At 42.0% G+C, this 15,781-nt stretch overlaps 2 protein-coding genes across 2 annotated transcripts; one reads left to right on the top strand and one right to left on the bottom strand.

The window, feature by feature from the left end:
* Positions 1–230: 230 nt before the first annotated feature.
* Positions 231–2,230, bottom strand: stc1l (stanniocalcin 1, like). Its single transcript, XM_048259299.1, has 4 exons — positions 2,025–2,230; positions 1,543–1,685; positions 1,191–1,402; positions 231–969 (listed from the first exon to the last, which is right to left on the bottom strand). Exons 1-4 carry the CDS (start codon positions 2,134–2,136, stop codon positions 681–683), a joined length of 756 nt encoding a protein of 251 aa, XP_048115256.1. The 5' UTR covers positions 2,137–2,230; the 3' UTR covers positions 231–680.
* A 2,765-nt stretch (positions 2,231–4,995) lies between these two features.
* Positions 4,996–12,959, top strand: rhobtb2b (Rho related BTB domain containing 2b). The gene is made up of 10 exons (XM_048259918.1): positions 4,996–5,329; positions 5,824–6,025; positions 6,130–6,233; positions 6,638–6,823; positions 7,106–8,055; positions 8,563–8,681; positions 9,608–9,758; positions 10,037–10,125; positions 11,020–11,125; positions 11,277–12,959. The coding sequence occupies exons 1-10, from the start codon at positions 5,307–5,309 to the stop codon at positions 11,489–11,491; spliced, it is 2,145 nt and encodes a 714-aa protein (XP_048115875.1). The 5' UTR covers positions 4,996–5,306; the 3' UTR covers positions 11,492–12,959.
* Positions 12,960–15,781: the final 2,822 nt, after the last annotated feature.

The raw sequence follows: 15,781 nt of genomic DNA, 5'->3' as shown, positions 1-15,781 counted from the left end.
TGCCCAAAGATAGGGAGTGGAAATTCTGAGCAGTGACAACTCTCAACATGCATAAAACCCATGACCAGCATGGAATTGCACATCCTTGCTTTTGACATTGTTGTGATGCTCCTCAATTCTATAGTTCCACTGCAAAGATACAGTTGTGCCAACAACAATAAATATAATATTATGGCATAAATTACATTTGGTAAGAAAATAAATATCAATAGAATACCATAAAATTTAAATATGTTCTTGGTTGTTTAACATGGGGTTAGCCTTAGATCAGTTTCTTAGTAAATCCAACAGTAATGGCTTACTGTGGGGGAATCAAACACAAATGAATGCATCCACTTAATGCAGTAAAGTGCTCTATGTTGATGTAGCTTCACATTACTATATTCTTCAGATGTTCTGCAGATTTAGATGCTATATTTGAGATAGTAATCTTGTTCATCTGTGCTTGAAGGCTGCATTAATACATTACTTGATTGTTTTTATAAATGGGAAGACTGCAGCAGAAGTGTGCATAATGACAAAAGTGAGAAACTGCATTCTGAGAATGTGTGTGTGTATGTTTGTGTGTGTGTGTGTGTGTGTGTGTGTGTGTGTGTGTGTGTGTGTGTGTGTGTGGGAGGGGACCTCATGTATGTATGCATCTTATGGAGGCCTATGCCATCACAACGCCTTCCTCAGAGTTAGGGACTCTCCTCGATGGAGCGCTTCTTGGCGAACAGGTGAGTGGGGTCGCGGGTGCGCAGGCTGGGCTGGATCTTGAACATGGGGGCCATGGCCCAGCGGTAGCCTCCACGCCCTTCCATGCCTGCGTGGCCGCCGGCGGACACGTCGGAGGGGCAGGACTTGGTCTGCAGCAGCTGGAAGAGGATGTACATGTCGGGGCCGAGGCGGGACATCAGGCCGGCGCGCACAGTCGCCACTGTGTCCTCGTCGCACTCCATTAAGCTTTGCAGGAGAGTGCTGTAATACCTACGACAAACGCAATACAGAAATGCAATCATGTATGACGTGTTTTTTGTAACACTGTTTCCCAATTTATCACACCAATGTGTAGTATTATTGAAGAGACCCCAAAATCACTACTCTTTGTGATGAATGTAACATTAACTGCAGTGTTTTTAAATTTGTGGAGAAACTATTGTTTTATGTAACTCCTACTGAGGAAAAAAGGATTTCAGGTGAAGAAGTACCTGTTAGGGAAATGCATGGGCACCTGGACCACCTCTCCGATGGCGTCTGGGTTGGTGCTAGCCACCTTGCAGATGTCCAATTTGCTGTAGCAATCCTCTTGCACTTCAGCAATCATCTTTTGGAATGATGGGCAGTGGCGGATGGACTGGAAGACCTTGGAAGTGATGCCATTAGCCATACACTTCAGGCTTTCCTTCACAAAAGTCTTACCCTGCAGAATATAAACAAAATATCAGCCACCAGGCTTCAGCTTCTCCTATAGACTATATCGCTTTATATACAGAAAACTATTTCTTGTTATTTCTTGTTAACCTTCTGTTTTATTAACGAACTCTACAAGTGTCTGCATACCTGTGTGTTAAAAACAGCAGCAGCACTAAAAAAGTTGTTGCAAATTTCATGCATGCCGTCCGTATCACAGGTAGAGTTCTCCAGACAAGCAAAGGTGCCGCACCCCACTTGCAGAGCACCATTGAGACAGCGAGCTACATCAGCTGAAAGAGAGAAAGAGACCAATTGAGAAAGTGTGTGTGTGTGTGTGTGTGTGTGAGAGAGAGAGAGAGAGAGAGAGAGAGAGAGAGAGAGAGAGAAAGAGAGACAGAGAGAAAGAGAGAGAGAGAGAGAGACGCTGTATATACTGTATGTGGAGCCTGATAATTAAGCAGTCTAGAATAGTCTACAGGTATGGCTGGTACACTCTTCAGTCGCAATTAAGCTGGGTTTAAAGGTAAAATTAAACATTCCAGTCTGGAGTGAAATAGGCATACATGTTTACACGAAAACAGTAATTCCGAACCAGAGGAACGACTGTATGTTAAGGATAAAAAACTTACATGGACTGTTGGATGAAAAACGCGCTCTTCTGGACGAGCTTCCTTCTTGGTCCATGTCGTAGGCAGATGCAGCCAGGGCGACGAACAAGAGAAACACACTTTTGTGTAGCATTTTGTTAAACTGTGAGGTCTCAACTCTACACGCAAAATAAAATAGATGTTACGAGGCTGCTGAGAGGTTTGAAACGGTCCAGAAAACGCCCTTGTTTCGCTTCTCAAGGCGAGACAATACTGGACAGGGAACAAACTGTTGTTTTTATAGCATCTCTGCAGCAGTGATTACTTTCAAATTTAGTCATGCATATCACTCGGTCTCCAATCACAGCATTCCAACCTGGAGAGGGCTTTTTCAAATGACAGTTTCCACTACAGAACTTTCCGTGCGCTCATATTTATTCATGATATTAGCATTCCGCTGCTATTTCAGTCGTTGCAGAAACATATTGGTGAAGGGGTAAAAGAAAAAAATAAGACCTTGGAAATACCTAAGTTTTAACTTGCAGGTTATCTTATCATCATGCAACCTAATAGTTTAAACATTTGATAACTATTTGGAGTTTCCCCCATGCGTCAGTGTCTTGGAGACAATGACAAGGATAGGCTACCTAGAAAGACTGACACATGAACTTGAACATTGTAAAACGAGCATGTCCTTATCATTTCCAAATGCCTCTGCGTTTGAAGGAGAGACCAAGTAGTGAAGACTGTACGGGTCCTCTCTGTCTAATCCCCAGGGGCAGATAGATGATATGATGTATTCTATTTGATTCCTGCGAAGAATATCAGCTCATCTGAATGTTTATTCAGGACTTCAAAACTATATTTTTGCTTTTCTCCGCAGTGTCAAAGGGTTCTCTCTGCGCTTTAGGAGAAACATCAATATTTGTCTGGTTCTCTTGGACCTCTTGTCAAGCTATTCTTCAAATCCCTACCAAGATAATCTAAACAAAACGGAATCTTTGTAAACGGAAATATTCAAAGTTAAAGTTAACCATTGACAGCCTATTACAGAGGCTGTGAAGATTAAATATGTGGCAACCATATATGAATTATTATGATAATTATGAGAAACGTTCTTCAAATTATTAATTTAAACATTTAATTGCAGTGTTGTGTGCATCTTCATTGTTTGCACCAATGGAAAATCAATAAAAATGGGAGGAAGTTGACTGTTTTCCATAATGAACCTCATTGCCATAAACACCTAGCTTTCCAAAAGCACTAAGCTGATAATGATCAAAGAGCTTAGTTGTTTTAGGACAAGTGAGTGCTATTTTTGTTTAATTACCTTTGTTCCCACGCTCCTACACACAGACTTTGTGGACAACTGCATTTGGTGGATAATTCACAGAGTCAACCATGCTCATTTCCTGGAGTAGAATGTCTAAATGAACAGTTAAACTAAATGTATGTATGGAGACACAGTGGAACTTGGAAAACCTATTTTCACACTGCATAAGGTTTAAAGCCATTGACACTGTGGATTTGTTTTGACCTGTTTGAAAACATCAAATGAATGAAACTGTCACACAGCCATTGAAGAATGAATCAGGATGAAGATGCATTTGAATCGGCTATACGAAGCACCAAAACTACATCAAAGATAATTTCAAATGTTTGTTTGAAGTTTAAATATCTCCACTCTGTTATAAAGACTCAGTGAGGTCAGAACATGGCATATTTGGCACAATAATGACTAAAAATATTTTACAGGCCAGTGCACATTGCAAAAGTCCTTGGCAGCTTCACGCATTCTGGTCATGTCAAGACTCTCTCTAGCACTTAAGATGAATGTAGGAGAAACTATAAATGTCTCGAGTGGGAAAAATCTTTTTCACAACTAGTTGTTTACAGTCGGTTGTTGGTTGACACAATAAGACAAAGGATGGGGTTTTCACGTCACAAGCCATCTTTCTAGGGCAGGCCATCTCAATCAAGCCCCATAAATGCCATTTGAACAACTTGGCCAAAGTAAATGATCTTATAAACGTCATGACCTATAATAACTTTTAACATTTTATTATGTATGTAAAGAGATTGACCATGCCATTGGTTGGCGCTCATATGGAATTATTGAAACAATGGTGCAGCGACTGGTTTTGGGAGTCTCTGCTGGCTAAAACAAGGTATTACAAGTTATCATTTAGCAAGCAATTTGGATATATTGTGGCATGCATAAACAACATACCCTTTTGAGTGTTGTATTTATTTCATCATGATATTGTGGTCTGAAACTATAAATACATTTCTCACAGTAGCCTAAGTCACAATTAACTACTGGAAGAAGCAGCCAAACCAATAGGATATTGTCCACTGGCTGGTACCGTAATAAAAGGTTTTGAATAGGCTAGCCTAATTGTGTAAAAAAAAAAATATCTCAGAAGACTCTGCAAAATAGTTTAGATAGTTGTCCTTACTAAACAGAATATGCCTCAAAAGCTATTATTAGCCTATTACTCTGATACAACAGCAAAACAGCTTACTGAAAGGTAGAACTTTCTAACGCAGCTTTGGCTTACTGTTTTTTTTTTTATCAGACTGAATGTGCGCCTGCTGTTTATTAGCACGGTGGGCTAGGCTATTGCTTATTGATTCAAACATTCATTTTTATTCTGTCCATGAATGCCTGTGTTTTCAATAATATAAGTTTTAACAAGTTTACAAGTTTACTACTTGGCCCAAGATAAAGCTCAAGCTTTTTATCTGTTCTTATCGGATGTTTGTTTTTCATATGAAATAACTATAACTAAGAGAAGGGGAAATATCTTTCAGCATTTAATTACACTGTGACCTATGAAATCAAAAACATCGGGCAAACATAGTCAATTAAATTTAATTCCATAGAGAGGGAAACCTATGGGCTCTAAAGGTTTTGACTGTGTCTTATGCGTCAGAAGGATCCGACTGCCTGGCGTTTGGTGAGGCTGTGTGGGTGAGTGGGCAATGAGCATGGGCAAAACATTGCGGAAGCTGCGACGGAGGCGGCCGAAAAGCGCTCGACCTAGAGTTCGTGTCGAAGACTCGAGTGAAAGCTGGCCTTTTCCCTGCTATTATCTTCGTTCGTGGATAAGGGAATTTAGCCATATGATGTCGTTGCGTGACAAAATGAGCTAGTTTGCGAGACTCAGTTACTGCAGCGGGAGAACGCTTACATAATAAGCTACTGTATCCCCCATCGCTCGTCTGCCGGGAAAATGAAGTGCAACCCCAGCTTGCTTCAGGTGCAAGCTGCATCCAATAGGAACCTCTTCGTCGTTTCAGTCTACAACGCTGGCCACCCCGATGCATCCCTTTACTTCGTTACGGTAGGACCTGATTTATAGATATATATATAATGTTCTGTTTTTTCAATCAGTGTTTCACATTATGACGGCAATTTCGCCTATAGTTACATTGTAACAAAGTGGTCACGTAGGGTGTTACATAAGTTTGTGTGTAGTCATACATTATGAGCAGCGTCCAGAGTGTTTTTCGCTGTGTTCAGCTAAACCTTGCACTAAGGGAAATGTGTGTGTCTTATATTGGCCTGACACTCTATTTCTCATGCTACCTGCTACTGAGCTAAACACACACACACACACACACACACACACACACACACACACACACGCACATACACACACAGGCACGCACGAACACACAGAGAGAGAGAGAGAGAGAGAGAGAGAGTTCACAGCATTGATGTGATAACAACTACTATAAATCCAAGATCGCTGGTGTATTCTGCCGTAAACACTGTAGAAACGTGTCAACACTAAGACAGACTGTCAGGTGTTTTATAAACCTATTTCCTCTCCAGCTCCCAGTTTACTACTTCTGACATGGACTATGAGAGACCAAACGTTGAGACCATCAAATGTGTAGTGGTCGGGGACAATGCAGTGGGGAAAACCCGTCTGATCTGTGCCAGGGCCTGCAATGCCACTCTGACACAGTACCAGCTGCTGGCCACGCATGTGCCCACAGTGTGGGCGATTGACCAGTACCGAGTGTGTCAGGAGGTGAGCCTGCCACAGCCACCATACACTGTCATGGAGATTATTCATTTTGTTATGACTGTTTGAATTACGACTTTTTGTATCTCTCTCTCTCTCTCATTCTGCAGGTTTTGGAACGTTCTAGAGATGTGGTGGATGATGTTAGTGTGTCTCTGCGTCTGTGGGACACCTTTGGAGACCACCACAAAGACCGTCGCTTTGCATATGGAAGGTAAAGAGGAATTGACTGACTGGTTGTCCTAAAAGAAACCCCTGAAGTACCTAAACAACTTAACACTGAGATATGCACACTGCACCAAGACAAGCATAGATCTAATATATCTTGAAAGTTAATCTCTAGAGCTGTTTAGAAACAAAACCAAATTAAGTCACAAAACACTGTAATATTTTTCTGAAATGACCAACCAAACGTGTATTAACAGAATAAATCAGAAATAAAAAATATGTTCATGTTTGTTGTTTCATTCTTAGGTATCAAGAAATATTGAGTCTGTTAACATGAATGAAACTGTCAATTTTTATCAAGAATAGAAATACCAATGGAGTTTTTCAAAGCTTGTGGCTCACAATCATTATAAACCAAAGTGATTTGCTCTTTACTTCCCCTCACTCTAGGTCAGATGTGGTGGTCCTTTGCTTCTCCACTGCAAACCCAAACTCTCTTTTTCATGTCAAAACAATGTGGTACCCAGAGATCAAACACTTCTGCCCTCGCGCTCCTGTTATTTTGGTAGGGTGCCAGCTAGACTTGCGATACGCAGATCTGGAGGCAGTCAACAGGGCTCGACGCCCTCTTGCCAGGTGAGATATTTTTGAAGTACAATTATTGATTCCTTTTTGTTATTTTATTGATAACACAATCATTATATATAACAACATATACTGTATATATATAATATTGTTGAGCAATATTATTGCTCATATTTATGCATGCCTCGCATCACTGAATCTTATTCACTTATCAAACTCATCAGTGTTCTTCAAATATGTCAGTATTAATCAAATGTCCACCATGGTAATGTCCACCATGTCATTGTTTATCACATACTGATATCAATGTATCACCATTTATGTCTGTTGCAGACCAATCAAATCAAATGAGATCCTTGCCCCAGAAAAAGGTCGTGAAGTGGCCAAAGAGTTGGGGGTGCCGTACTACGAGACCAGTGTGGTGGCGCAGTTCGGTGTGAAGGACGTGTTCGACAATGCCATCCGCGCAGCGCTTATCTCACGGCGCCACTTGCAATTCTGGAAGTCACACCTGCGCAACGTGCAAAGGCCCCTCCTGCAAGCACCCTTCCTTCCCCCCAAACCGCCACCACCCCTCATCACCGTCCCCGCGCCCCCCTCGACCCCAGACGAGCACCCCGGCCGCCTGCTGGAGGACCCGCTGTGCGCAGACGTGGTGCTGGTCTTGCAGGAGCACCAGCGCATATTTGCCCATAAGGTCTACCTGGCCACAGCCTCCTCCAAGTTCTACGACCTGTTCTTGGCCGACGTACGGGCCGAGGGGGAGGCTGGGCAGCAGCCGGCCGGGCGGGAGCCCCCGACGCGGGCGGCCAGCTTTGATGCGTGCGAGAGCGGAGAGGAGGCAGGCCGCGTGGGCCTCAGGGCCTGCATTAGCGATGGGACCCTGATCGGGGGTGACTCGGACGCGGACCAGGATGCAGGACACTCAGGCCGCCTGCCGTCATCCTGGGGGAGGGCCTTTGTGGGCATCCAGAGGGAGATGGTGGATGACCCCATCACTCACATGACTCGGCCGATGACGATGGTGTGCATGGACCCGTCGGTGCTGGCCGGTCCGTTCCGAGTGGTTCTGCGCTACCTGTACACCGGCCAGCTGGACGAGCATGAACGAGACCTCATGCACATCGCACACATTGCAGAGCTGTTGGAGGTGTTTGACCTGCGCATGATGGTGGCCAACATTCTCAATAATGAGGCTTTCATGAACCAAGAAATCACAAAGGCTTTCCACGTAAGACGGACGAATAGGGTGAAGGAGTGTCTCGCCAAAGGGACCTTTTCAGGTGATAAATGATTTTTATCTGCTGTGATGTTATGACCAGAAAAAAAGGCTATAAACCTAAAATTAATATTACGATTCCATTTTAGATACATACTGTATGTTAATGATACACATATACATCCACCTGAAACCACATATTTAGCTTTGATTTGTACTAGAAGCTCTGGGAATTGCTGCCCAGACTCTAATGACAGATATGATCCATAGTTAATGCAGAGACATCAAACATCCACTCGGAATGGCATTATAGAAATATTACCCTAGGATTTAAAACTGAATTAAGGCATTTCATTTTCTTATTAATCCTTCTAATTACATTGTGGATGTCTTGAATTACATTCTTACCATAGTCCTTGGTGATTATTAGTGTCAGTGAAAGCTAAAATGGTTGATTGTGTTCTTTGAGATTTCCACTTAGTAAACATGGGGCAAAAAAAAACAAGGAGGTTGTGCAACATGAACTGGTTGCTGACTGACTGCAGCTGCTGTGGCATCGCTTGTTTTGCAGACGTAGTGTTCAAGCTGGATGATGGCACAGTGCAAGCCCACAAACCGCTGCTGATATCCAGCTGTGACTGGATGGCAGCGATGTTTGGGGGTCCTTTTGTGGAGAGCTGCACCAAGGAGGTGGGTGGTGACGAAGGAGTTTTAATTCACCACACACACATTCTCATTAAAATGCAGAGCCAACAGCACTAAACTCCCCAGCAGTGTTGAACATTGCATAATATGCTGATGGCAATAATCGCAATATAAAGTAGACATTTCCCTTAAAGATGCCATGTGTAATAGTTGAGGTAAAAATATCCAAAAAATTAGCTACACGCATCAACAGAATGAGAAGAAATAAGGGCGATGATGTCATTAAAAAAATGACAAGGTATAGTGCTGCAGAGATATCAACCCGAATTAGCATGCTAAATTACTAGCCACAGCCCGACAGGTGTCATAATACCAGTTCCAGCCATGGGAGGCGGTATGCGGGCAACATAACCGCCAGCCAAACTGCAATACACGTTTCTCGGTTGTTACTCTAGGGTAGACCAACTCACTTTCTGGAGGTATACTGCCCCCATCTTTTATGGAATGTGGAGTATGAATTGATATTTTGGCGGACATTACACATGGCACCTTTAAGAAATGAATTATTTGTCTATTTTACCATTGCTGGGTACTGCTGTTTTGTTTCACACTGCATGATTTTGTTCTGCTGTTGTTGGTATGGGAGCTCATTTCATAGTAAATCACCAGCACAATGGCTCAAGCTAGCTCTGTTGTTATGCAAGCCACATTGGATGCAGTGTGCAATTTGTGGTCTGTAATAAAACGTTGCATGAGTAAATTTTATGAAAGTGTCAGTGAAGCACGTGAGCGTTACATGTGAGCGTTAAAAGACTGGTAGGAGCCCTAAGCATGGACACAAGCTGTGGCTGCTATGGGAAGAGATATCCAATTTCACACACTCAGTGCTTGTGACACTGCATCACAGTATTCACATGAGAGTAAAGAAGTGAAATAGTGCCTGAGAGTGTTTGTGCGTCTGGTGCCTGCAGGTGCTCTTCCCCAACACCACGCGCAGCAGCATGCAGGCGGTGCTGGAGTACCTGTACACTGGACGCTTCTGCTCCAGGCCCGACCTGGACGCCATGGAGCTCATCGTCCTGGCCAACCGCCTCTGCCTGCCTCACCTGGTGGCCCTCACAGGTAAACCTTGCAGCAAAAGCCCATCTCACCCTGCCATCATCTGTCCCCCTCATCTCCTCGTTTACTCATGTTCATTTGAGCTCACTATGACCAACTTACACTTACGACAATAGTATATTAGGGCGTTAGTCAATATATGGCCTCTATTCCATAACTAGTTTGATGCTTAATATTGATAGTTGTAACTTGTTACCAGAGCGCTTTAATGATGACCGATGCTAATTTGGATATTGTAGGAGTACATTGAGAATAGACTGAGTTAGTGACTGTACCCACAGAACTCTACACAGTGACTGTTCTGAAAGAGACCGCCTCCACTGGAACGGACATCGATGGAGACGTACTGCTCTACCTGGAGATGGCCCAGGTAAGACGATTATGTTTACCTACGCTCTGGAGGAGGGTATTGTTTTCCTTTTCAATGTGAATCTGATATTATCTAAGACTACACAGTAACAGTCCTATCCTGTTATTTTTCCAAAGAGTGTTTATAGTCACTCTTTTAATAGTCCTAGTGATCAGGAGTTTTAACCTAAGCTTTCTGTGGGAAATAGCAGCCGTGTGACACGGGGCTTATTATAACAGTGTAGAGCTCACTGACTGTAATAAGGAAGCTGAGGTATTTGGCTCCAGCGATTTCATCGGCATCATTTAGCAGCTTTACGAGCGCTGAGTTCAGCTCTAGGAATCTGCACCACGGTATCCAATGCCACAGGTTGGTTGAATACTTTAACCCTTGCATGACTAAACTCTGCAGACGGAGAGGGGAATTCTCTTTGGGTTTGTGCAGCGCTCTTGACAGCTCATGTGGTTTCATTTGTCATGCCTCGCCGCTTGCGCTGACTCATGCCCTGTCTACTCAGTTGTGGCCAAGGCTTAATCAGATGCAGGGGACAAAATTCGCATGTAGTAGAGTAGAGAGCACTGGGAAAAAAAGGCTTTAATTGATTTGTTCAGCTCTCATAAACGGTGGGATGCTTCCCTCGGGATGTTTTCAAGGAATCTTTTTGAGCTAGTTTTAATAGATTGTCGTTTGTTTAGACTTTAATGAAAGGAGGGGCTTTCTTTTCGGTTCTTTTTTATTGGTTTTTATGGTATGTTCTCGCAAAGCTGCCATAAATCTTGCAACCAGAGTATTTGTTTTCATCACGGGATGGGGAAAAGTAATTCCAGCTGCTGGAGGGGTCAAGTGAGGCCAGGGTAGCATCTCCTCCGAAATGAGAGCTGCCTTGTGATTGTTCACTTTTTTGTCTGTCCGCAGTTCCATTGTGCCTATCAGCTCACCGACTGGTGCCTTCACCACATCTGCACCAACTATAATAATGTCTGCCGCAAGTTCCCACGTGACATGAGGGCCATGTCAGCAGGTACACACACACACACACACACACAGATTCACACACACACAATGGCATGCTTTAAATGATAACAACTCTGAAAACATCCAAGTACTATATTTAAAAAATGACAGAACCTGGTAATATCCATGTGTGTATGTGGGTGATTGTGCACGTTTAGAAAACCTGGACTACTTTGAGAAGCATCGCTGGCCACCCGTTTGGTATCTGAAGGAGGATGATCACTATCAGAGGGCAAGGAAAGAGCGGGAAAAGGAAGATTATCTGTACCAGAGACGGCAGAGCAAACGCAAGTGGGTCCTCTGGAACCTGCCCTCGCCAACCAACCCTTCTTCATCCTCCGCCTCTTCCTCCTCCAGCTCGGCCATCATCTGAAACGTCCTGCTTGTGTTGCTAAAACGTTCGGACCCAGAAACAAAGACAGGAGAGGGTGGAAGTAGCCTACGTGCAGTGAGCTGACAGACACTGCCATCCTCTCTCCCTCTCCAGCCACCTCACTGTGTGTGTGTGTCGAGGCTGACGTTGGGTCTCCTGCTGCTGCTGAGGAGCTGGTTGACTAGATAAGATATGTGAGTCTTACTAGGAGTGGCTCCATCTAACCTTCCTCTTGCCCTTTTGTGAATTCAATTGAGTTGCAGAAGCTTTGCTGCATCTCAGCCTTTCCATCTCAGCCGAGATGAGTTGCGGGATTATGTGTTATACCTTCTACAATATTGATATTCCTTTCATGAAAGTCATCATATCTCTCATATAACAGAAGCAGTATAATAATTGATTTTTCAATCCATTCCCCTATTTCATCAGAGTGGAAAAACAGAGATAGGCCTACAACAGGATCGGAATTCAGCAAGGTGAAGTAATGAATTTGTAAGTGGTAAAGGAGCTAATCCACAAAAACATGCCTTGACAACGGCTTGAAGAGCAATCTTCAACCGGTTACAATATAGTTTGCAGTTATAAAACGTCAGTTTTGGAGCAGTGCAAGGAGAGTCTAACAGATCTAATAGAGGTATTGTCATAGTTCATAATGTATTTTCACACAGATAACTTTTAAATGACAAAATGTCACTCTGGCATTCTCAGAGTACAGAGGGGCATTAAGTCATCTGAGAATCCCTTAGCTGAAGATGACCCATGACTGTGGTGTTTGTCCAGCATGTTTACACTGCAACACACTGTATCAGTGGGTGAAGAGTCCCCCATGTTTTTCTCTGCAGGCAGAGGCGAAGATGGTATTTCTACCCTTTAGCTGTAGTCTTACACTGCCATTCGGTTATACTAATCTATACGTATACTTACAGAAATCACTACTGGACATTTCTGGTATTTTTTTGCTGCCTATGAGAGAGCATTGATTACATTCCTTCATATTTACTCTGTACAGTTTGGTACATACAGTATATTGTAAACTTCTGTTATGGTGGTTTGTTAATCACTTTGATTACTCTAATAGTGAATCATTGTCAGGTTGAAGAAAATTACTTCATAGTTAAAAAATAATTTCTGTATACATGTCTACTGTACAATACGTCTGAGTGTACTTTAAATTGTTGTATGGACTGCTGTCACTTGTCGAGCCCTGCACCAAGCTAAATATATTGAGTATTGAATGTGTACTTTGTAAGCTAAGCTTACAGTGAAATGCATGCTGCATATCTTGGGGTGTTTTCCTGTTTTTGTTCCACCAAACCTACCGGTATGTTGTGTGCAACTGTATTTGTCTATTTTCATGTAATCATGTTGTGGCACTTATGAACATCTGTCAGATATCTGCATGGAAATATTTTCAGATCAGTGTATAGTATATGAAATATATACATATATAAAATCATGTATAAAATTGTTACCTGTTTTTTTCTTCTTCAGTAAGCCACCTTAGAAGACAACATCTTCAGTAGAATGTGATGGTACATATTGTATGGGTTCTGGGCAACTTTACGTTTACAAGTAATAACATAATGTTAAAGTTTACTTAGCCTTTCTAAATTGTGTGTGGATATGTTCCAATCAAACGTTTTCAACCGCCATGAACCAGACACACAGGACATTCTCTTTGGTTTTACATCTGCTTATCGTTTGCTGAGTGTGCAACATATTTATTTTATTCATATGGTCTTGACTCTTGACTCTTTACCTTTACAGAAAAGTTGGTTAGGTGATGACTTCCCATGAGTCATTCCTGAGGTCAATTTTACCACACTGACAGTAGCTGAGTAACTGTGTAAGCAGTTTTTGGCTATTACCACTTCATAAACAATAACCACTTCATTAGCTATGTACCAAGCACCTATATGTACTGATAGGTATAGCACTGTATACTCTCAGTTTTATATATCAAACGTTGTCTGTTCAGCAGCTGTCTGCATGCTGAGTTAATACCACGGCTTACTTTGTCTATTCTATCTAAAGCCTCTAAATTTAGAAACTGAAAGTTGTAAGCAATGCCTGAGCAATGAACCTGTCCATTGTTGAGGAGAAATATGCACAACAGGATGTCAGCTAAGCTGAACAGTATGCTATACCACAGACATAGAATAACCTAAAACTAAACCAACAGGAGCATTTCTACCCCCTGATACACAACGGCCCTTTTAGTTTAAACAGCCTACAGTCCAACATCAAAGTGATACTGCATTGTGGCTGTATTCAACATTCCATGTCCAAATTACCTTTCTGACACAAATGTCTTTACATTACTGTAGGCTAGAGCAGTGTTTTTCAACCTTTTTTGTGCCACGGCACACTTTGACACTTAAAATGTCCCACGGCACACTAACATCCTGTGTGAAGAAAAAATAAACATACCATAGCCTAAAATTTCAAATAATACACAGATATGACCTTATTATGGCTTCTATGCAAGACCTGCTCAATAAAACAAGCGCCCTCTGTTTCATTTGTGGGTGACTTTATCTAATTTAATTGTTGTTATGAACTGGATATGTGATGATTCTGTGAATACTGGATATGGGGCCAACGTTGTACAATGCCTGTGTAACCCTCATGAAACTAGATGTACCGCATAGCGGTACAAAATATGACCGCCGCTCAGTCCTGTAAATTCCGCGAAAATAAATCACACTTCAATTTGTCTCCATATTTTACTCCATCCCCCACTTTTGAAACTTTTGTGTATGCTTGTTTGGCATGCCTGAGTGTGTGTCTGCGGCTGCACAAAAAGTAGCCTACTGGTGCTGAAAAGGTGAATAGATTGTAGAATAGCCAAAGAAGATGTAGCATTGTTATAAAACCTTTAAAATCTCTAAACAATCACAAGTAGGGCCGTTCATCACAGTTCATCCATTGCAACTGGATTGATGAAAGGTCACTTACACCTGTAGGCTACATTGTATTTGGGAAAAGCAAAAGGTATCAGCATAATGTTATTTATTTATTTATTTATAAACAAAAACATCTCTGTCAGTTCCGTGCCGTTTTCAACAGCTATCAAATACAAAGGTCATTTTTGGATGGATGGATTTTTTGTGAATGTTTCTTCTTCTACATAAGGCCTACATAAGATTTTTTAGTCAATCTTTAGTTCATGTAATACTTTATTGTCAATGCACAAATTAAGTAACAGTAGTCTGAAACGTTATTGTTAATGCACAAATTAAGTAACAGTAGTCTGAAACTTAAATGCTGTTTTACATCTAGTGGTGCAAATAACTGACATGTCCAAATGGGCCTTGATGAAATGCGTCGCTAGACTGTTCATACACATTTTAACGGGCCAAAGTTGAAGAGGTGTTGTCCGTTATTGTTCGTTAAAATATAGGCTGATTCATGTTCCCTTGCATTGTGTAACTGAGGTCCATGGCTAGTCTGGCTTTCACCAGACCAACCTCAATCTTTTAAGAAATCAAAAAAATAGCGGGCAGATCAGGCTGGGTTCACCAAGCCTAGTCCATAGGCACCCTGATATTGTTCACGCTCTGGCTATTCTAAATGCAAAATGCATCAGGGAGTTATGACAAAACTGTAACTAACACACTATCCTAATAGAAAGCTGTTAGCTTCCCTAAGCTACAGGTAGGTTTATAAGGTAGGCCTATTTACAACATAAATTGTCAATAGGCTATGCTGGCGACACAAATAAAATCTCCTTTGAAACCAATGGCTTACGCCTTACAGTATCAAAGCGGACTTAAACTGCCATATCGTGGCTTAAAAGTTGTAATAAAATTCACGAGCTTCATGAGTCAAGGAAAGCGCGAATGAAGTAGCCACTTCTAAATGGGACCCACTACACAATAGCTTGGTGTGTTGCTAAAGCAGCCATAATGAAATGAAGGTGTCATTGTTTGGATACTTCACACACACTTGCTTTTTAATTTCACAGACTACAACTACCAAGCTGGAATCAAAGCACATCGATTCCCTCACACACCCTGCACGCATTCTTAAAACAAAATAAACAGGCGTCTCAGTCTCACGCATGTATAGGCAAAACTATCAGACCGGTGTACCGTTGGTAAATCTTCCATTGCACAGAATGATTTTTGTAGCACGTGCAACAAATGACAGTCGAAAGATACAATTACAGTGCTGCTATCAATTTGCTTGGTATAACCGCATTTATAGTTTTCTACAAATGCAATCAATCAAATTGGCCTCCATCACTCAACCAACGCTAACAGTAACATTACCTAGGTCCTTATTGAT

Source organism: Alosa alosa, chromosome 12 (assembly GCF_017589495.1).
Source record: "Alosa alosa isolate M-15738 ecotype Scorff River chromosome 12, AALO_Geno_1.1, whole genome shotgun sequence".
Classification (NCBI taxonomy): domain Eukaryota; kingdom Metazoa; phylum Chordata; class Actinopteri; order Clupeiformes; family Clupeidae; genus Alosa; species Alosa alosa.
The sequence above is the reverse complement of the archived record's forward strand: the minus strand, read 5'-3'. Positions and strand labels throughout refer to the sequence as shown.

Excerpts from the sequence above, each read along its gene's own strand:
- stc1l (XM_048259299.1), bottom strand. The coding sequence starts at position 2,136 with ATGCTACACAAAAGTGTGTTTCTCTTGTTCGTCGCCCTGGCTGCATCT. Across the intron at positions 1,686-2,024 it reads TTTTTCATCCAACAGTCCAT|CTGATGTAGCTCGCTGTCTC; the intron begins GTAAGTTTTTTA and ends TCTCTCTTTCAG. Across the intron at positions 1,403-1,542 it reads CTGCTGTTTTTAACACACAG|GGTAAGACTTTTGTGAAGGA; the intron begins GTATGCAGACAC and ends TATATTCTGCAG.
- rhobtb2b (XM_048259918.1), top strand. The coding sequence starts at position 5,307 with ATGCATCCCTTTACTTCGTTACG. Across the intron at positions 8,682-9,607 it reads TGGAGAGCTGCACCAAGGAG|GTGCTCTTCCCCAACACCAC; the intron begins GTGGGTGGTGAC and ends TGGTGCCTGCAG. Across the intron at positions 9,759-10,036 it reads TCACCTGGTGGCCCTCACAG|AACTCTACACAGTGACTGTT; the intron begins GTAAACCTTGCA and ends CTGTACCCACAG.